The following is a 15,148-nucleotide window of genomic DNA, read 5'->3' on the forward strand; positions in this document are numbered from 1 at the left end:
AATCATTTTTCAAGAAATGTTTCTTTTTCCAAAAAGTCATTAGGGTAATTCAGAATAATAAGCAAGTGATCACATAGATGTTAAGCTGAGGGCAAATTCAAGAAGGAGGAACACAGGCTCACCAACATTTTGTGTTTGGCTTTTCTCTGATCTCCATGGCACCTTACTGATCTCACCTCTTATGTGCATGATTGTGTGAAGTCTTACAACCACCCCCACGAGGATGGTGAGATTATATTTCATTTTAAAGATGGGAAAGGGCACACAGTGGCAGAGGGCTTGCCTAGCATACCTGAGTCCCTGGATTGTATCCCTAGCACCACAAATACACACACACACACACACACACACACACGCAGTAATAAAGATGGGTATGGACAGAACTGCTTCCTGGGGTCACATAGATAGCAGGGGTCAAGTTCAATGCCACAAGCTCCAACGGCCACAGTGTATCCCCAGCTCCCTGTCAGCCAACCATTCCAAGAGTAGAAGTAAGCAATATTCCAAAGCAACGCACCAAGACTTTAGAGATGACATGGGAGTCTGCAAGGCTTAATGACTCCCAGGGATTGGTCTGGCCCTTCACGATTTCCCAGCGCTTACGGAGCGGGTTTCCTGGAGAAGACCGCTCTGGAGCTTCTCTAGAGAAGGCTGATCTTCCCTCTCTGGTGAATCACCTTCCAGTGGGGAAGCAATGCACTGTCCTGTCCAAGGACTATCTCTCCCCTCCATCTGAGCACAGCCACACAAGACACGCCATGAGCTACACACAAACCACACCGTGGGAGAAAGCCCGGTCCCAAACAGGAGAGCAGAGCGCAACCACACAAGACACCCCACGGACTGCGCACAGACCACACTGTGCAGGAAAGCCCAGTCCCTGACAGGAGACTGTTGCTTTCAGTCCCTCAGTCTTTGGAGGCCACCTGGGATTCAGCCATCAGACCGTAGTGACTGGACAGCACGAGAGGCCACACAACACAGGAGGGCTAAAAGGTAGGGGAGAGGGGACAGATGCTAAAGGTGGCAAGTGGCACACACAAAGAAACTGCAGGAGCCGAAGGCACCCTCGGAAAGAAAGACAAGAGCTACAAGGAAAGGCTGAAACGACTTAGATTTCCAAGAGGAGCTGCAACTTGAACCGCAGACAGAAAGGAGAGCCATTAACGCGGGTGGAAAGGGGAAGTGCAAGGCGTTAGCTTTACCCACGCCAAGAAGCACAGAGAGCTAGAAGGCAAATAACGAAAGTGTCACTAAGGAAACTGCACAGCAAACGGTACTGAGAAGTCGCCATGCACAAGGCATCAATCTAGAGAAGGGAAACCGAGCAATGAACCAGGCAGACCCAGATCTCACAGAGCTTCCAGTCCAGCAGCAATAGCAACCTTAAAGCGCTATGTACAGAACTCAATAAGCACCTTCATGACAGTAACTACAGAGAGGTGAAGGGGTAGGTGAAGGATGAGTAGGAGTTTGTTAGGTAAAAGAAGGATAAAATTATCTGAGCCCGGTGGTTAGAGGTACACAGGGTTCTGCCGTCTCTCCTGGGGCAAGCGTATGGTTAAAGGAATATTCCAGATTTACTCCACGTAGTTCTGGTTCTACATCTGAATTGTGTCAGATGAGTTTTTGAAAGTAAAAGCTTGACAGTGAAGGCAAAACGAATGACCGACCCTCTGCTAACTTCTGCTACGCAAAACTGAGCTTGGGAAGAATTGGCCTAAAAATGCTTCAAGGTCCTTTTAGCTCTAAGGGTCTGGGATTTTCTTACCCACAGAACCCAGTTACATGCAGTATAGACAGCCAGCTCATTGTACAAGGGGAGGGCATGGAAATCAAGGGAAAAATAAAATATTTTGAACTAACTGTAAATTTAATGTTAGTTTTTAAAACATATGCTACCAAAAAAGAGAGTCATTAATAAGAAGGATGTATGTTTTAAGCCCGATTAAAAAAAAAAATCTTGCTAAATAAACACAGTGCTGTTTTACCATTAAGGCACTAAGGTTTGTTGAGGGAAGTGTGTGCACACCTCTGTGTGTGTGTGTGTGTGTGTGCGCGTGCACACACACGCATGCACAAGCTTCCATTCGCAATGAACTAACCTTCTGTTTCGGTCTGAGGTACCACACAGGAAACATCTGCAGAAGCAAAGCCTTCAGACTCTTAACAGCAGTGCAGCACATTTATACAGCACTTTTCCTTTTAAGATATTAATGTTCTGAGAGGCAGGATTAAAAATCGTCTAACTTGGTTGTCTCAGTCTGCCCCAATTACAAAATTAACTCCAATAAAGACGTGTTATCCTTGGAAAGACAGGGCGTACTGCAAATTTAGAATTCAGACACACACCAAATTACCTTCTTACGGGGTCACGTTCTTAAGATAGCAAGCTGCTAGGATCAGAAGCATCTCAGGAAACAGGGAGGTATCATTAAGTCTGGCTCGCCGGGAGATTACCGTTTCACACTTGTAAGAGAAGAAGTCTAAGGGGACTTGAAATTCGAGAACCAGAAACCAATTCGATTTTTCATTTCCATGCGCAACCTAAAGACACGAAGCCTGGGAACACGCACAGCTTGTGCTCACTTAGGAAATGGGGGTGAAGGAGGGCACAAAATCCATGAAGGCCCTTCTGTTTTTCCCTTACCCCGTGTTCCCCAAGCCACTTGATGAATCTCTGGATACGATTCCCAGCAGGGTTGAATAACGTTGGGTTTATAATAAAGCCAGTGGCTTCGCTGTGTCTCCTCCCAAAGAGCTGGCGGGGACAGATCCAAGGAAGAAAAAGAGACGAGTCCAAGTAAAAGATGGTGTCAGAGCCTCCGGAAACAGTGTACGCCAGGCCGGCTCTGGTTCTACAGGAATCTTTTCTCATAGCCAATCAAAACAGTGCTCTCTTTTGGCAATCAGTGGTCTCAAAAGCCCATGAGAAAGTCCACAGGTGAGAAGAGATAGAAAGGGTCCTCCTCTCATTGAATTAGTCAAACAGCGAGCTGCCCCCCAAATAATGGGCCAGACTGTTCCGGAAACCTGGACAGCCCTTGGGAAAAGCAGGCGAGATTGGTTTTGCCCCCCACTCAACCCCTAGGGTAGTTTTGTGGATCTGCCCTGCTGTCATTCATTCTGTACATTAGCTAGGCAGTGTGGGTAACTTCGAAGGCAGCGGGTGTCCAAGGAAGAGAGGAATTTCATCCTCTTAAAAATCCTGTCACGTTGCTCCACAGAGGTCCCTTAGACATGAGAGCAGCAGCAGCCTAGCTTTGAACCGTGCGATGTATAAACATCAGCTATCAGCTGGCCACTGGCCGCCAGCAAGGCTGATTTCCTTCCTCCAGCCTCGACATTGGTGTCTTGCCAACAGAATGTCAAAGAAGTCTGTGGCAGGACCCGGAGTGCCCGCTTCCCAGATTTCCCCTGTGTGGTCGTGGAGATCCAGTTATCCAGCAGTGACTCTCTGAGCTTGGGGCTTTCTGCTTTGCCCCCTCCTCCTTTGAGAAAATAACTCCCTCTCATCCCCTTTGGAAGATACCAAGAGAGGCTCGTGTAGGCTTGTGTGTTCAAGGGCGCTTGCCAGTGCCAAATGGGAACGAGAACTGGCTGTGTAGATTATTTCACAGGATGCCTGGAACTCATCTGTCCTAACCTCCCTCATATCAGGACTTTCTAAGAAGGACAAGCCCTTGGAAAAAGCAGTGATTTGAGTCCTAACATATCTTTGCCCATATTTTTTTGTAAAGAGCTAAAAGTACAAAAAAAAAAAAAAGACAGAAAGAACAGATAATCCAGCCCCTATCTTTGCAAACCAAACACTCACCATGTTGGATATGCCAAAGGAAAATGTAGGCAGAGACAGACATGACTAGTATACGTGAGCAGATAACCTCATAGTCTATGAGTACAGTGTACCAGCCAGACATTACTAGTAGACACAGACCGGATAACCTTGTCAACTGTGGGTTCAGTGCACTGGTCCATACCCATCGGCATGGGATATGATCCTACAACCTAGTGGATGCCTGAAATTGTGGATTGTACTGCCCTCTGTATACTTTGCTTTCCTATGCATACACACCTATGATCACACTTCACTTATCAATTAGGCCTAAGAGCAGATCAACAACAATAACCCATCAGAGAACAATGATAATGGTGTACCATAATAACACTGCCAGCATTACTACATTTGTGTCTTGGGATCACTGAGAATTACAGGGAGGATTACTTCAGCAAGGTCACTGTCAATCTGGGAACCAGGAAAAAAAAAAAAAGAGGTGCAGATACATGTCAATATCCATGTTTATCTATCAATCGAATATTTGTGTATTCTGTTTGCAACAATTCTGCTTCAAGAGTGAGGGAGGAAGAGGTGGGGCGCTCTTGACACAGGAAAGAGGGGAGGAAGGGTGAATGGTGGGGCAGGATGCAGAAGGCCACGCTAAAGCGAAGGGGAGGAGAGGCCTGTCCGCGCCTTCCTGAGCGTCCAGCAGCTGGCACGCAGGGCCTGCCCCGGAGGGTGCAAGCAGACTTGAAGTAATGCATACTTGCTGCCTTGGCGAGTGTTTTGATTCCATTACTTTGTCAAGATGGGGACCATTTTGGACACCTCATTCTCTTTTCATTGTTTGGGGGAGCTGCAGAATGTGCTAGTCCAGACCCTCGTAACACCCAAGAGTCCTTAACTGGAAAAGTAGGGAAAGCTTTTCCAATCAAACCTCAGAGAGATCGTGCTGTTTAAGGAAAAGATAATAATAATAATATGTTAAATGAAAAGCATTGACTGGCACACATCTGGTAGCCACCCGGGTCTCCCATAGCCCAGGTTGGACCGCTTGGGGCAGGCTCTGTGGGTTCCCCTCTGGCCTGGAGCTGGGGGACTGTGTGGGGAGCCGCCAGCACATTCTCAGGAAGAGGAAGGGCTGGGGTTTCCCTTGTGTCCACTGGATTGTGGAGGAAATGTGCTTGGCTTGCCCTAGGGGACAGGCATGCGACAAGGCCAGACAGACAGAACCAAGACAGAACAACAGCCAAAGTCCAACTAGCAAGACGAGAGCGAGGCTCCTGGTAGGGAATTACCGTCCCCTTGTCAAGCATGACAAAGGGAATTCTCAGCATCACTGAGGTATAACTGACAATAAATCAATAAATAGATATGTACATATACATGTGCCTTTAAGGGGGTATAAGTTGGTGTTTTACTCTTGGTAGACATTTCGAACTAGCTACCCTAGTGGTCACATCGACCATCTCCTCCACAGACACCTTTTTTCTTGTAGTAAGCACACTGAACGTGTACAAGTATCCAATAGAGGGTTGTAAAACTGTGTAAGCGAAATGGTACCAAAGTTATTTATATCGGGAAACTCAAGTTTGGTACCTTTAAACTAACATCTCCTCGTTTCTCTACGCTCCGGCCTCTGGCGTGCACATTCTCTTTAGTGTTTCTGTAACCTGGACTCTGTAAGATGCTAGGTGCAAGTGAGATTCTGCAGTATTTACCAGAAGTTCTCCGGGCTCGCCCACGCTGCCGCCAACACCAGGATTGCCTTTCCCTAAGTCTGACACGGGTCACATTCAAGACCAGGATTTCACTTCCTTCGGTGCGGCGTGGCATCCGGTGGGCAGGAAACACATCTGAGCCTCAGGAAGTGGAGGAAACATGTTTTCCCTCCTCTCGGTTCTAGAACAGCAGAGAGCACTAGCATTCCCAGGAACCTTCTTTTCAGGGTGAGGGTTCTACTTGAGCCCTGCTGTGTTCCGCTCCTGGGCGAGTCTGGGAGATACGGGGCCATCTGTAAGGAGACGGCATCCCCAGAAGGGAAATCTGCTGTTTATAAACAAAGGGTCCTGTTTGGAACTACGTTTCTGATATATATTTTTTTTTACTCCCCATCCATAAACAAGATCATCTTGTTCTCCGTGGAGCTGTCGGACAGCGAGGTCAGGCCGGCTCCTGGATGAGTGGCACACAATGACCAAATGATTAGTTCCCGTGTCAAGACCCTCTGCCGGGCACTGGCTGCCGGTGTAGTCTGAAAGCCCGAATCTCTCTCTTCCCTGCAAGACCATTTGCTTTTCCTCCCATCGAATTGGGTTGCCATGGAAACTGCCCCACTAGCAGGATGGGGGCTAACCCACAGCTGCCCGCACCTGTGTGAGTCAGGCGTCTTGGACCAGGCACACCGAGTTTCCTACATGGTCACTTGTCTGGTTTTACGGGAGACTTTCAGTTAGAAGCCTATTTGCCTGAAGAGGTAGTCAAAAGGCCAGGCATACCTGTCATCCCTACTTGGGAGGCCAAGGGAGGGAGGTTACAAACTGTTGGCAGCCAGGCAAGAAAGCACAAGACCCAACCAAAATAATAATAATAACAACAACAACCAAAGAAGAAAGGGCTGATGATATGGCTCTAATAGAGCACTTGCTTAGAAAATCCAAGGCCCTGAATTCTAACTCCAGCACTGAAGGGGAAGTTGCGGGGCGGGGTGGGGGGGGGGCATCAAATGCATAGAAACAGAGCCACAGAGGAGGTGAATATGATCAAAGTACATTGTATGCATGTGTGGAAATACTATAATGAAACTCATTTGTGCAGTGAATATATGCTAATAGAGAAGAGCAAGGGTGAAGATTAGCTTTGCTGAAGGAGTTAATTGTAAAGTATGGCATGTGTACAGGCCTATAAATACATATAATATATATAATGTATGTATATATACTACATATGTATATATACATATCGTATATATGTATATCATATAGTATCTATAGTATGTGTAGTATATAGTGTATAGTATACATATAGTATAGTATATATGTATATATACATACATATGTATATACATATAGTATGTATAGTGTGTATATGTATATATACATATATAGTATATATGTATATACATAGTCAAGCCAGGTGCCAGTGGTTCATGCTTGTAATCCTAGCTACTCAGAAGGCTGAAATCTGAGGATCACAGTTTGAAGTCAGCCCAAGCAGGAAAGTCCGTGAGACTCTTATCTCCAATTAGCCACCAAAAAGCCAGGAGTAGACCTGGCTCATGTGGTAGAGCACTAGCTTTGAGTAACAAAGCTCAGGGACAGGGTCCAGGCCCTGAGTTTGAGCCCCAGGACAGGCACCAAAAAATGTGTGTGTGTGTGTGTGTGCACTTGTGTGTGTGAGAAGAGGAAACATATATAAGAAAAAAGCAAATAAGAACACGTCTTAGGTGTACATTAGAAACATCGATACTCAGCCATTCCCTAGCATGCTATGACTGAAAGCATCTCATTCAAGTTCTCTCACACAGTTCACCAGATACAAGAACAACAGCAAACACTCAGTACATAGTAAGTGTGTGCCAAGCCCTTCCATGTAGTATCCTCCTACCTTCCCACACCCCCCGTGGCAGGCTGGATTACTTTTATCCCTGTGACATAGGTCAGGAAACTAAGACCCACAAATAGTCCTGGTCAACCAGCCCTGACCCTGGGGCAGCAGAAGAAACGCACAAAATTGGGACTCAAACCCAGCCCACCTGATTCCAAAGCCCGGGTCTAGCCGCTTGAAATAACTGCCTGCCGTCCCCTCCTCTCATGGCTTCTGGAGCAAGCTGGTACTTTGGAAGGTCTGGTGCCCACCATTTTCACTCGCCCCTGTGATCCTCCCTGGGGCCCACACTCGTGAGCCACTGTGAGATCTCACAGCAATGAATGTCCTATAGAACAGAACGTGGACAACCACAGCCAGAAGAATGATTCTGCCTGGGCACGTTGGGTGCCAGGCAACTTGCATATCCCTCGTTTCCAGGCCTCAGGGTGTGTCGGACATGCTCCAACAGCAAGGCCTTATTCATCCACCTCCTGAAATCGACCTGGAGTCGCTCAACTATTAAGTGTGGAAAGATCACTCTAAGTCAACCAGTAGGATCCAAAGGGTTGAGTGGAAGGTTCTAGGTGCCAGTGGCCTTAGGGGGAAAAGTTCTGGCTGCAGTTGTAAACTTCCCCAGCCTACGCCCATGAGTCGAGGAGCTGATCAAGCGCTGACCAGGCACAGTGAACACGTGACTTCCCGCAGCTGTATAAAACAGATGAGTGCAGGGCAGTGTCAACACCGGCCGCCCAGCAAGAGCACCCAGCAAGGGTGAGGCATTATTGTGGGAAGATTTAGGTACGGAAGGAAGGAAGGTATTACGCAGGGTGACGACCTCTCTAAAGTCTGAACACCGACGACGACGAGGACAGGTTCACAGATCACACGACTTGTTTTGCTCTTTGGGGTGACCCTGGGGATTGAACTCAGGGCCCCACACTTGCTGGGCAGGCACTCTGCCACTTGAGCCACAACATCAATACCTTTCTGCATTGAGTATTGTCAAGATAAGGTCTTGTTGTATATGTCTGGGCCAACCTGGACTGCAATCCTCCCATGTGTGCTATCTTCCATATCTAGGATGGCAGGTGCACGCCACTGCAACCCAGCCATTGGTTGAGATGCTCGTGAACATGTTGGTTTTGGTTTCTTTGGCCTGGGCTGGTTTCAGACCAGAATCCCCTAATCTCCACTTCCTGGGTAGATAGGACTGCACAGTCTACCATTGGGCCTCGCCGGCCTCATGGCCCTGTGCATTCTCTTCCTTGTGCTAGGCATCTCTTCCCCCCCGCTTCCCCCACAGGCCAAGGCCAAGGTCACCTCCTCTAAGAAGTCGCCCTGGCTCTCCCAGATGAGCTTAATTTTCCTTGCTTTCTTGTTTTGTTTTGGTTTTGAGACAAAGTCTCCTAAGGTGGCTCCGTCTGGTCTTGGACCTGCGACGCTCACGCCCCCTCCTCTTAAGTGCTGGGACCGTACGTGTGCACCCCCCATGCCCGGTCTCACACAGGCTTACTAACACCGTCTTCTGTGACTCGACAGTCTGTATGCAAAGTGATGGCCACCTCGTGTGCCTGCTGTGCTCTGAAACTTCCCATGAAATGTCTCTGTGCCCATCTGGAAGGTGAGGAAAGCGAGGGTCAAGGTCAAGGTCACGCAACCAGTGAGCTGTACGTGACCCAGGCGGTGTCTCAGGCTCCAGAGTCAAAGACTGGCAGCTCCCCCTGCCCGCGTGCTTCCGCTGCTAAAGTCTAGCAGTAGGTGCATCCCTTTGGGGCACCTGAGTCTTTGGCGGTAGCTCCTGTGCCTAATACGTCATAGAGGCAAAATAAATGATCCGTTCTTCCATTCGTTTGCTAAAGAAGGAGCATACCCATTTCCAGTACCAGCTGATGGCGCCCTGCTTCTGATCCAAGCAAGATACACAGGCATACACTCCCTCCCGCAAGTCCCCTCCACCAAATCACACCCCCCCCCCCCACCGCGGGGACCCGGGGAATACACGTCCCCTGGGAATGTTCATGAGGAGTACAGGTTCTGAAGCCAGTGGGCTAGGGTAGGGCCTGAGGGTCTGCGTTGCTGGCAAGCTCCCAGAGCGGCTGTGGATGTGAAGAACCCCCATCTGAGAACCCTGTAGCTCCAGCACAGCAGCGGCTTTTGTTAACTTTGGCTTGCAATGAATAATAATAATAATAATAAACTTGCCCTACGCATTGTTCTCCTTCCAAAGGAGGGTTCAAATGAGTTAGCAAAATACTCAAGTTTGTAATGCGCTGGCCATAAACACTTGACAGTATGCACATTTGTTTGTGCTCCGAGCTTGGGTTCAATCCCACCCTACCAATAAATCAAATCAATGAGGGAGAGGGGAGACCGCGGCTGGGAGACTCCATTCCGGAGACAAGTGGATCAAGGAGTCGGGGAGGGTTGGGGAAGAGCTGGCGTTTTGTGACAAGTGTGGCGGCTGGCCACGAGGCAGGAAGGACCCCGCCCCACGCGCCTGCTGGGCTGTGGCCTCCTTCCTGCTGATCTCCTCTGCTCCCGGGAACCGTGATGCCGCAGTGCTGGCCAGCTCTGTGCACCCCTGCTTCTGATCCAAGATCATCTGGAAGGAAAACACCCTTCTCTGCCTCTCTCCGCAGATGTCCCTGGGCCAACAGCAGTCGGCGCGGAGTGCGGCTTGCTTGCGATGCAAGGGGACATGTTCGGGCTTCGAGCCACATTCATGGAGGTAACAGACTTGGGGTTGGGGGGTGGGGTGGGGGAGGGGAGGGCTCTTCCTGCCTTCATTTCTCAGCTGACCTTGCTGGGGAGCTGGGTCGTTCTCTGGGCCAGCCGGGAGAGTTTAGGCGTGCTCTGCATTGCTGGAGAAGGTGGGCTGCAGAAGGCAGGATCTGCTGCCTGACCCAAGCCCGGAATAAGAAAAAAGCCCATGGGGAAACAAAGATGGAAAGAGATGCTTAGCACTTCATCAACCACTACAAGGTGGTGACCACTGAGCCTCTAGCAGGGCTGGGGGTGGGGGGGATGGCAGGGGGAAGGCCCTGGGGACAGGACACCAATGCTGGCTTCGGTTGGAAGATGGCAATTACAAAAGTCACCGCTCATTAATGAGCTGAACGAAGTCTTCCACGCCGGCATGGGGAAAGGGCGAGCTTCCGCTCCACAGCTGCTCAGCCCACGGGCGCTGAAGTCACCGTGCCACAGCCCGCCAGGGGCAGGGAGACGCGTCCACTCACACCGTGGAACCCTCTGGCTTCCAGAGCCCGTGCCTCCGAACGCAAAGCAGCCGAGCTCGCGTGCTGGTAACCGTCGGAGAGCAGCAGCAAGCTCGCACGCGAGTTTGCACCTTTCCCTGCAAGATTCATTCTTCCTTCGCTCGGGTTCTGCACAAAACCTTTCCGGAGTAGTGGTCCTGGGGCTTGAACTCAGGGCCTGGCACTGTCTCTGAGCATTTTCGCTCAAGGCTAGCACTCTACCACTTGAGCCACACAGCCACTTCTGGCATTTTTAGTAGTTAGACATAAGAGTCTCACAGACTTTCCTTCCTCAGGCTGGCTTTGAACTGGGATCCTCAGATCTCAGCCTCCTAAGTAGCTAGGCTGACAGGTGTGAGCCACCAGCACCCACCTCCTTGTGTGTTTGTTTTTTTAAAAACTGACAATTGAGGCTGCAAGTTTCTCAAACAACATTCACATCCTACATTCCCTACAGACAGACTGACAGAAAGATGGGCACTGAGGGACAGACGGTAAGAAAAACGGCGGGTTCTCGGGGGGGCCCCCATCATCTGCTGCTAGCCTTCACACGCTCATGACATGAAGCCGCCGCGTCATCCTTGCTTTTGGGAAGGACACCGCTTGGGGAAGACTCTGCCTCTCATTCCTGGAAGTTGATCTCCCCTGTCCCACCCCACCCCATCCCTTTCTCCCCAGGAAAATATGCAAATCGTGCAAGTGCAGCCAAGAGGACCACTGCGTGAGCTCCGAGCTGGAGGACGACCGGAAGATCGGCCGCTTGCTGATGGACTCCAAGTACTCCACCCTCACGGCCCGGGTGAAGGGCGGCGAGGGCATCCGAATTTACAAGCGGAACCGCATGATCATGACCAACCCCATCGCCACCGGCAAAGACCCCACCTTTGACACCATCACCTACGAGTGGGCACCCCCGGGCGTCACCCAGAAACTGGTAAGGCAGCTCCTTTGCGCTCCTCCCCTCAGAGATGGCGGCTGGGTCACTGAGGACAGGGTTACAAAAATGGCAGCCAGGGCTGGGGGTTCCGCTCCACGCCTGCTCTGCGGAACGCTGGAGCGGACGCCGGCCGGGCCTCGGTATTTCCCATCCATCAAGTGGGTGTAGGAACTCTTAATTCCGAGCTCATGTGCGCTGGGAACTCTGTTCCCTCCAGCTAGACCACGGGGACGATTGCTGTTCCCTGTTGGCATCTCGCTCCGAAATAGGGGGCCGCCGGTTGCTCTACATTCTCCGAGCATTCCCCCCACTGGTAAGATTTGAGCTGCCTTGTAACCAGCAGCGCCATCCTGCAGCAAGGGGCCCAGCAAGGGGCACCTCCCCCACACCAGAGAGATGGGGCAAGAACAGCTCTGTGATGTCATTTGAGAGTGGGAAAGGGGCTCCTGGCGCAAGTGAACTGAGGCAAAGCATTGTCTGGGTTGACCTCTGCTGTGAAAAGCACGGAGCACTTTTGTGTGTGTGTTGGGGTTGGAGGAGATTGCCAGTTCTGAGACTTGAACTCAGGGCCAGAGCATTGTCCCTGAGCTTCTTGTTTTGTTTTTGTGCTTTGCCAGTCCTGGGCTTGGACTCAGGGCCTGAGCACCGTCCCTGGCTTCTTTTTTGCTCAAGGCTAGCACTCTGCCACTTGAGCCACAGCGCCCCCTCTGGCCGTTTTCTGTATATGTGGTGCTGGGGAATCGAACCCAGGGCCTCATGTATAGGAGGCGAGCACTCTTGCCACTGGGCCCTATCCCTGAGCTTCTTTGTGCTCAAGGCTAGTGCTCTACTACTTCACCCACAGCTCTCCTTCCAGTTTGGGGGGAGAGTAGTTTATTGGAGATAAGAATCCCACACGTCCCTGCCCAGGCTGTCTTTGAACCGCAGTCCTCAGATCTCAGCCTGCTGAAGAGCTAGGATGACAGGAGCGAGGCGGCATCAGCAGCGGCCGCGAAGTGCACGGGAACACTGCGGCCTCGGCGAGCGCCACCGCCCTGTCAGGAGGCCGGGGCGGCGCGTCTGTGCGTTTGCCTTTGCTGGCTGGCGATGCTGAGGTCGATCCCAGGCCCGCTCAGAGCCCGCAGGGCCCCCCCCCCCACCCCCACCCCCCCCCCACCCCGGCCCGGTGCTCCTGAGGCTGGCTGGCTCCCGGCACCCGGTCGGAACCAGCCACCGAGGGCGATGCAGCGTCGGTGCAAAGAAAGCACATAGGTCAGGAAGAGCTGACTGCCGGCCTCAGGAACGGCCGGGGAACTGACCGGTAAAAACCCCCAGCACTTGGCCGGGTCTAATCAGGGGAAGGCATCGCATGGCGGCGCCGTGATTAATGCGGCCTCGTAAAACCACAAGGCTACAAAGGACTCCTCTGTCTGCCTCGCCGCCGTCCGCCTGCCCAGCCGCACCACTGAGACCAGCTGCTCCCCCCCCCCCGCCCGCCCGCTCGCTCGCTCGTCCGGCTCTGTGTTAATGACCATGTGGACAGGCCCGACTGTAGTTTGGACATGGGACAGTCGTGCTGTCTGTCAGTCTCCCAGACGGCAGGAAAGCCAGAGAAAGCTTCAAGCCACACTGCGCCTCCTTGTGTGAGCCACTGTGCCCGGAGCCCGCCAAGCGCCGCCTCCTCTCATTCCCCCGCCCTGGCAGGGGTGTAGCCATGACACTTATCTACAGAGAGGGAAACTGAGGCCTTCCCAGAGAGGGTGGAACTAGCCAAAGGTCCCACCAATGACTTCAACGCAAAGCCAGATTCCGAACTTGGGCCTTTCTGCCTCCACACATCTAGGTTCTTCCCGAGCGGATCCCAGGGCCGGCAGATGGGAGAGGAGGCAGGCCAGAGCACGCAGTGTGGCTTCTGAGACAAGAACATGGGGGTGCGGGGGGTGCAGGCCTTGGATATCCAGGCAGAACTTGGGGAGAGGCAGGCGGGAGAAGCTAAGAGCCAGACTCCGCCAAGCGTTTTGTGTGCTTGCCTCGTGAGTCTCTCTCCCCACCCCCCCAAACCGCCCCCCCACCCCCGGCGCCACCCATGTCCCAGCCCATTTTACATTTTACAGGGGAGCAAGGAAAGGTTGTGAGGGACTCGGGCAGCTCTGGAGTCACCATGACTGACTGTCTCTCTTCCCAGTCCTCCTGGCTGGTCTGAGGGAACGCATCCTGCCGATGGCTGGGGAAACAGGGCCTTAGCCAGCTTCCTGGGTTAGAGCAGCACCCGGCAGCCGCTCAGACGCAACCCTCTGGGCCTGGCATTTCCTCCCTTCCCGAGTCTGCACTTGTCGACAGTGAGTGCTGTAGGGGATCCTGGCACCGCATCGTGGGTTGATTAGTGATGTCTGCCCTGACTGCAAGAGGGGGCGACGGCCAGCTCGTCAAGGTGAGGCGTGGCCGCTCACCCCTGGGGAAGCTGGGCCCCGTGTCTGTCCGTGGCAATGCAGAGGGAGGACCGCCGGCCAGCGCTGGCTGTGAGATGCAAGGAGAACGCTGGATCCCTCTCTCCAGGGCTCCGCCCGGAACCCATCTGTCGCCACAGACAGGGGCGGGCCAGGGCAGAGAGAGACACTGTGTGCTCAGCCACCACGGCGGCGGGCGTGGCTTGGGCGCCCTCCAGGATGGGTAACACAGCATTCGTTTAGGAAGCTGAGCCCAGGGCGGCTAGGAACAGTGTGTGAGGCTCCGGAAGCTCGCGGCGTGCTGTGACGGAGCAGGTCAGTGGTTCGGAGCTGTCTGTGTCCCACACTAGCGGTGAGACCTTCGGTGCCCCCGAACCCGCCTCCCATGCAGCCCCGGGGAGCGAGCCTGGAACCCAGCAGGCACTCCAGGCGCAGGCCGCGGCGCCCAACTTGAGATTTAGCCGCTGAGGCCAGCAGGGATCTAATCAGCCCGGCCAGGCGTCATGGCGGGAAGACGTCTCCCCACCAGCTGAACCAGCCTGCACGACGTCTGAGCGCGTGCGGTACGGGCCAGGCCGGCAAAGCTCACGGAGCCGTGTTTCCACACCTGCTCGGGGCAGGGCAGGCTCAGGGCAGCCTGTCCGCGAGGGATCCGTGGCTATCTCTGACACCCGTGGCTAGACGCGGAGCCCTGGGCCCTGCCCGGGCCGCTGGCTGCTGGGCTTCCCGAATCTCTCTGTCTGCTTTGGTCACAGCCCACTCCTGACGCTGCCTCACGTGTGGTCTGAGCCCTGAGTGTCACGGGAGAACCTGGGATTAGTGGTTCTTTCCAGGCCTCCCCCTGCCACGTCACAGTCCGGGGGGGGGGGGGGGGAAGGGGAGGGAGGCAGAAGCCTCACTCCAGGCCTCTGTGAAACTAGGTTCTTTGGACTGGGTAATGGGACGTAGTTGGGCCAGAACTCACCTGCCCACAGCCAGGGAGGAAGACCTTCCCCAGATGTGCCAGGCGGGGGGCACCCGGGAGCTGCCCTGGTTCCCATGGGAAGCAGATAGTCTCAGAATCCACCATGTCCTGTCTGGCTGTCACTCGAGTTGGTGGTATAGGAGGATCGAGTGAGAGCACCAGGGATTCCTCATGAAGAGGAGAGAGACCTGGATAGACCCA

General features: G+C 52.7%; 1 protein-coding gene across 1 annotated transcript in view; it reads left to right on the plus strand.

The window, feature by feature from the left end:
• Lmcd1 (LIM and cysteine rich domains 1) overlaps nt 1–15,148 on the plus strand; it is a 41,166-nt gene that overhangs the window by 14,030 nt on the left and 11,988 nt on the right. Inside the window, exons 2-3 of the mRNA XM_048356202.1 lie at nt 10,006–10,094; nt 11,299–11,554. Coding sequence (XP_048212159.1) covers nt 10,006–10,094; nt 11,299–11,554 — 345 coding nt within the window. The remainder of the gene's footprint in view (nt 1–10,005; nt 10,095–11,298; nt 11,555–15,148) is intronic.

This window comes from Perognathus longimembris, chromosome 10, assembly GCF_023159225.1.
Source record: "Perognathus longimembris pacificus isolate PPM17 chromosome 10, ASM2315922v1, whole genome shotgun sequence".
Classification (NCBI taxonomy): domain Eukaryota; kingdom Metazoa; phylum Chordata; class Mammalia; order Rodentia; family Heteromyidae; genus Perognathus; species Perognathus longimembris.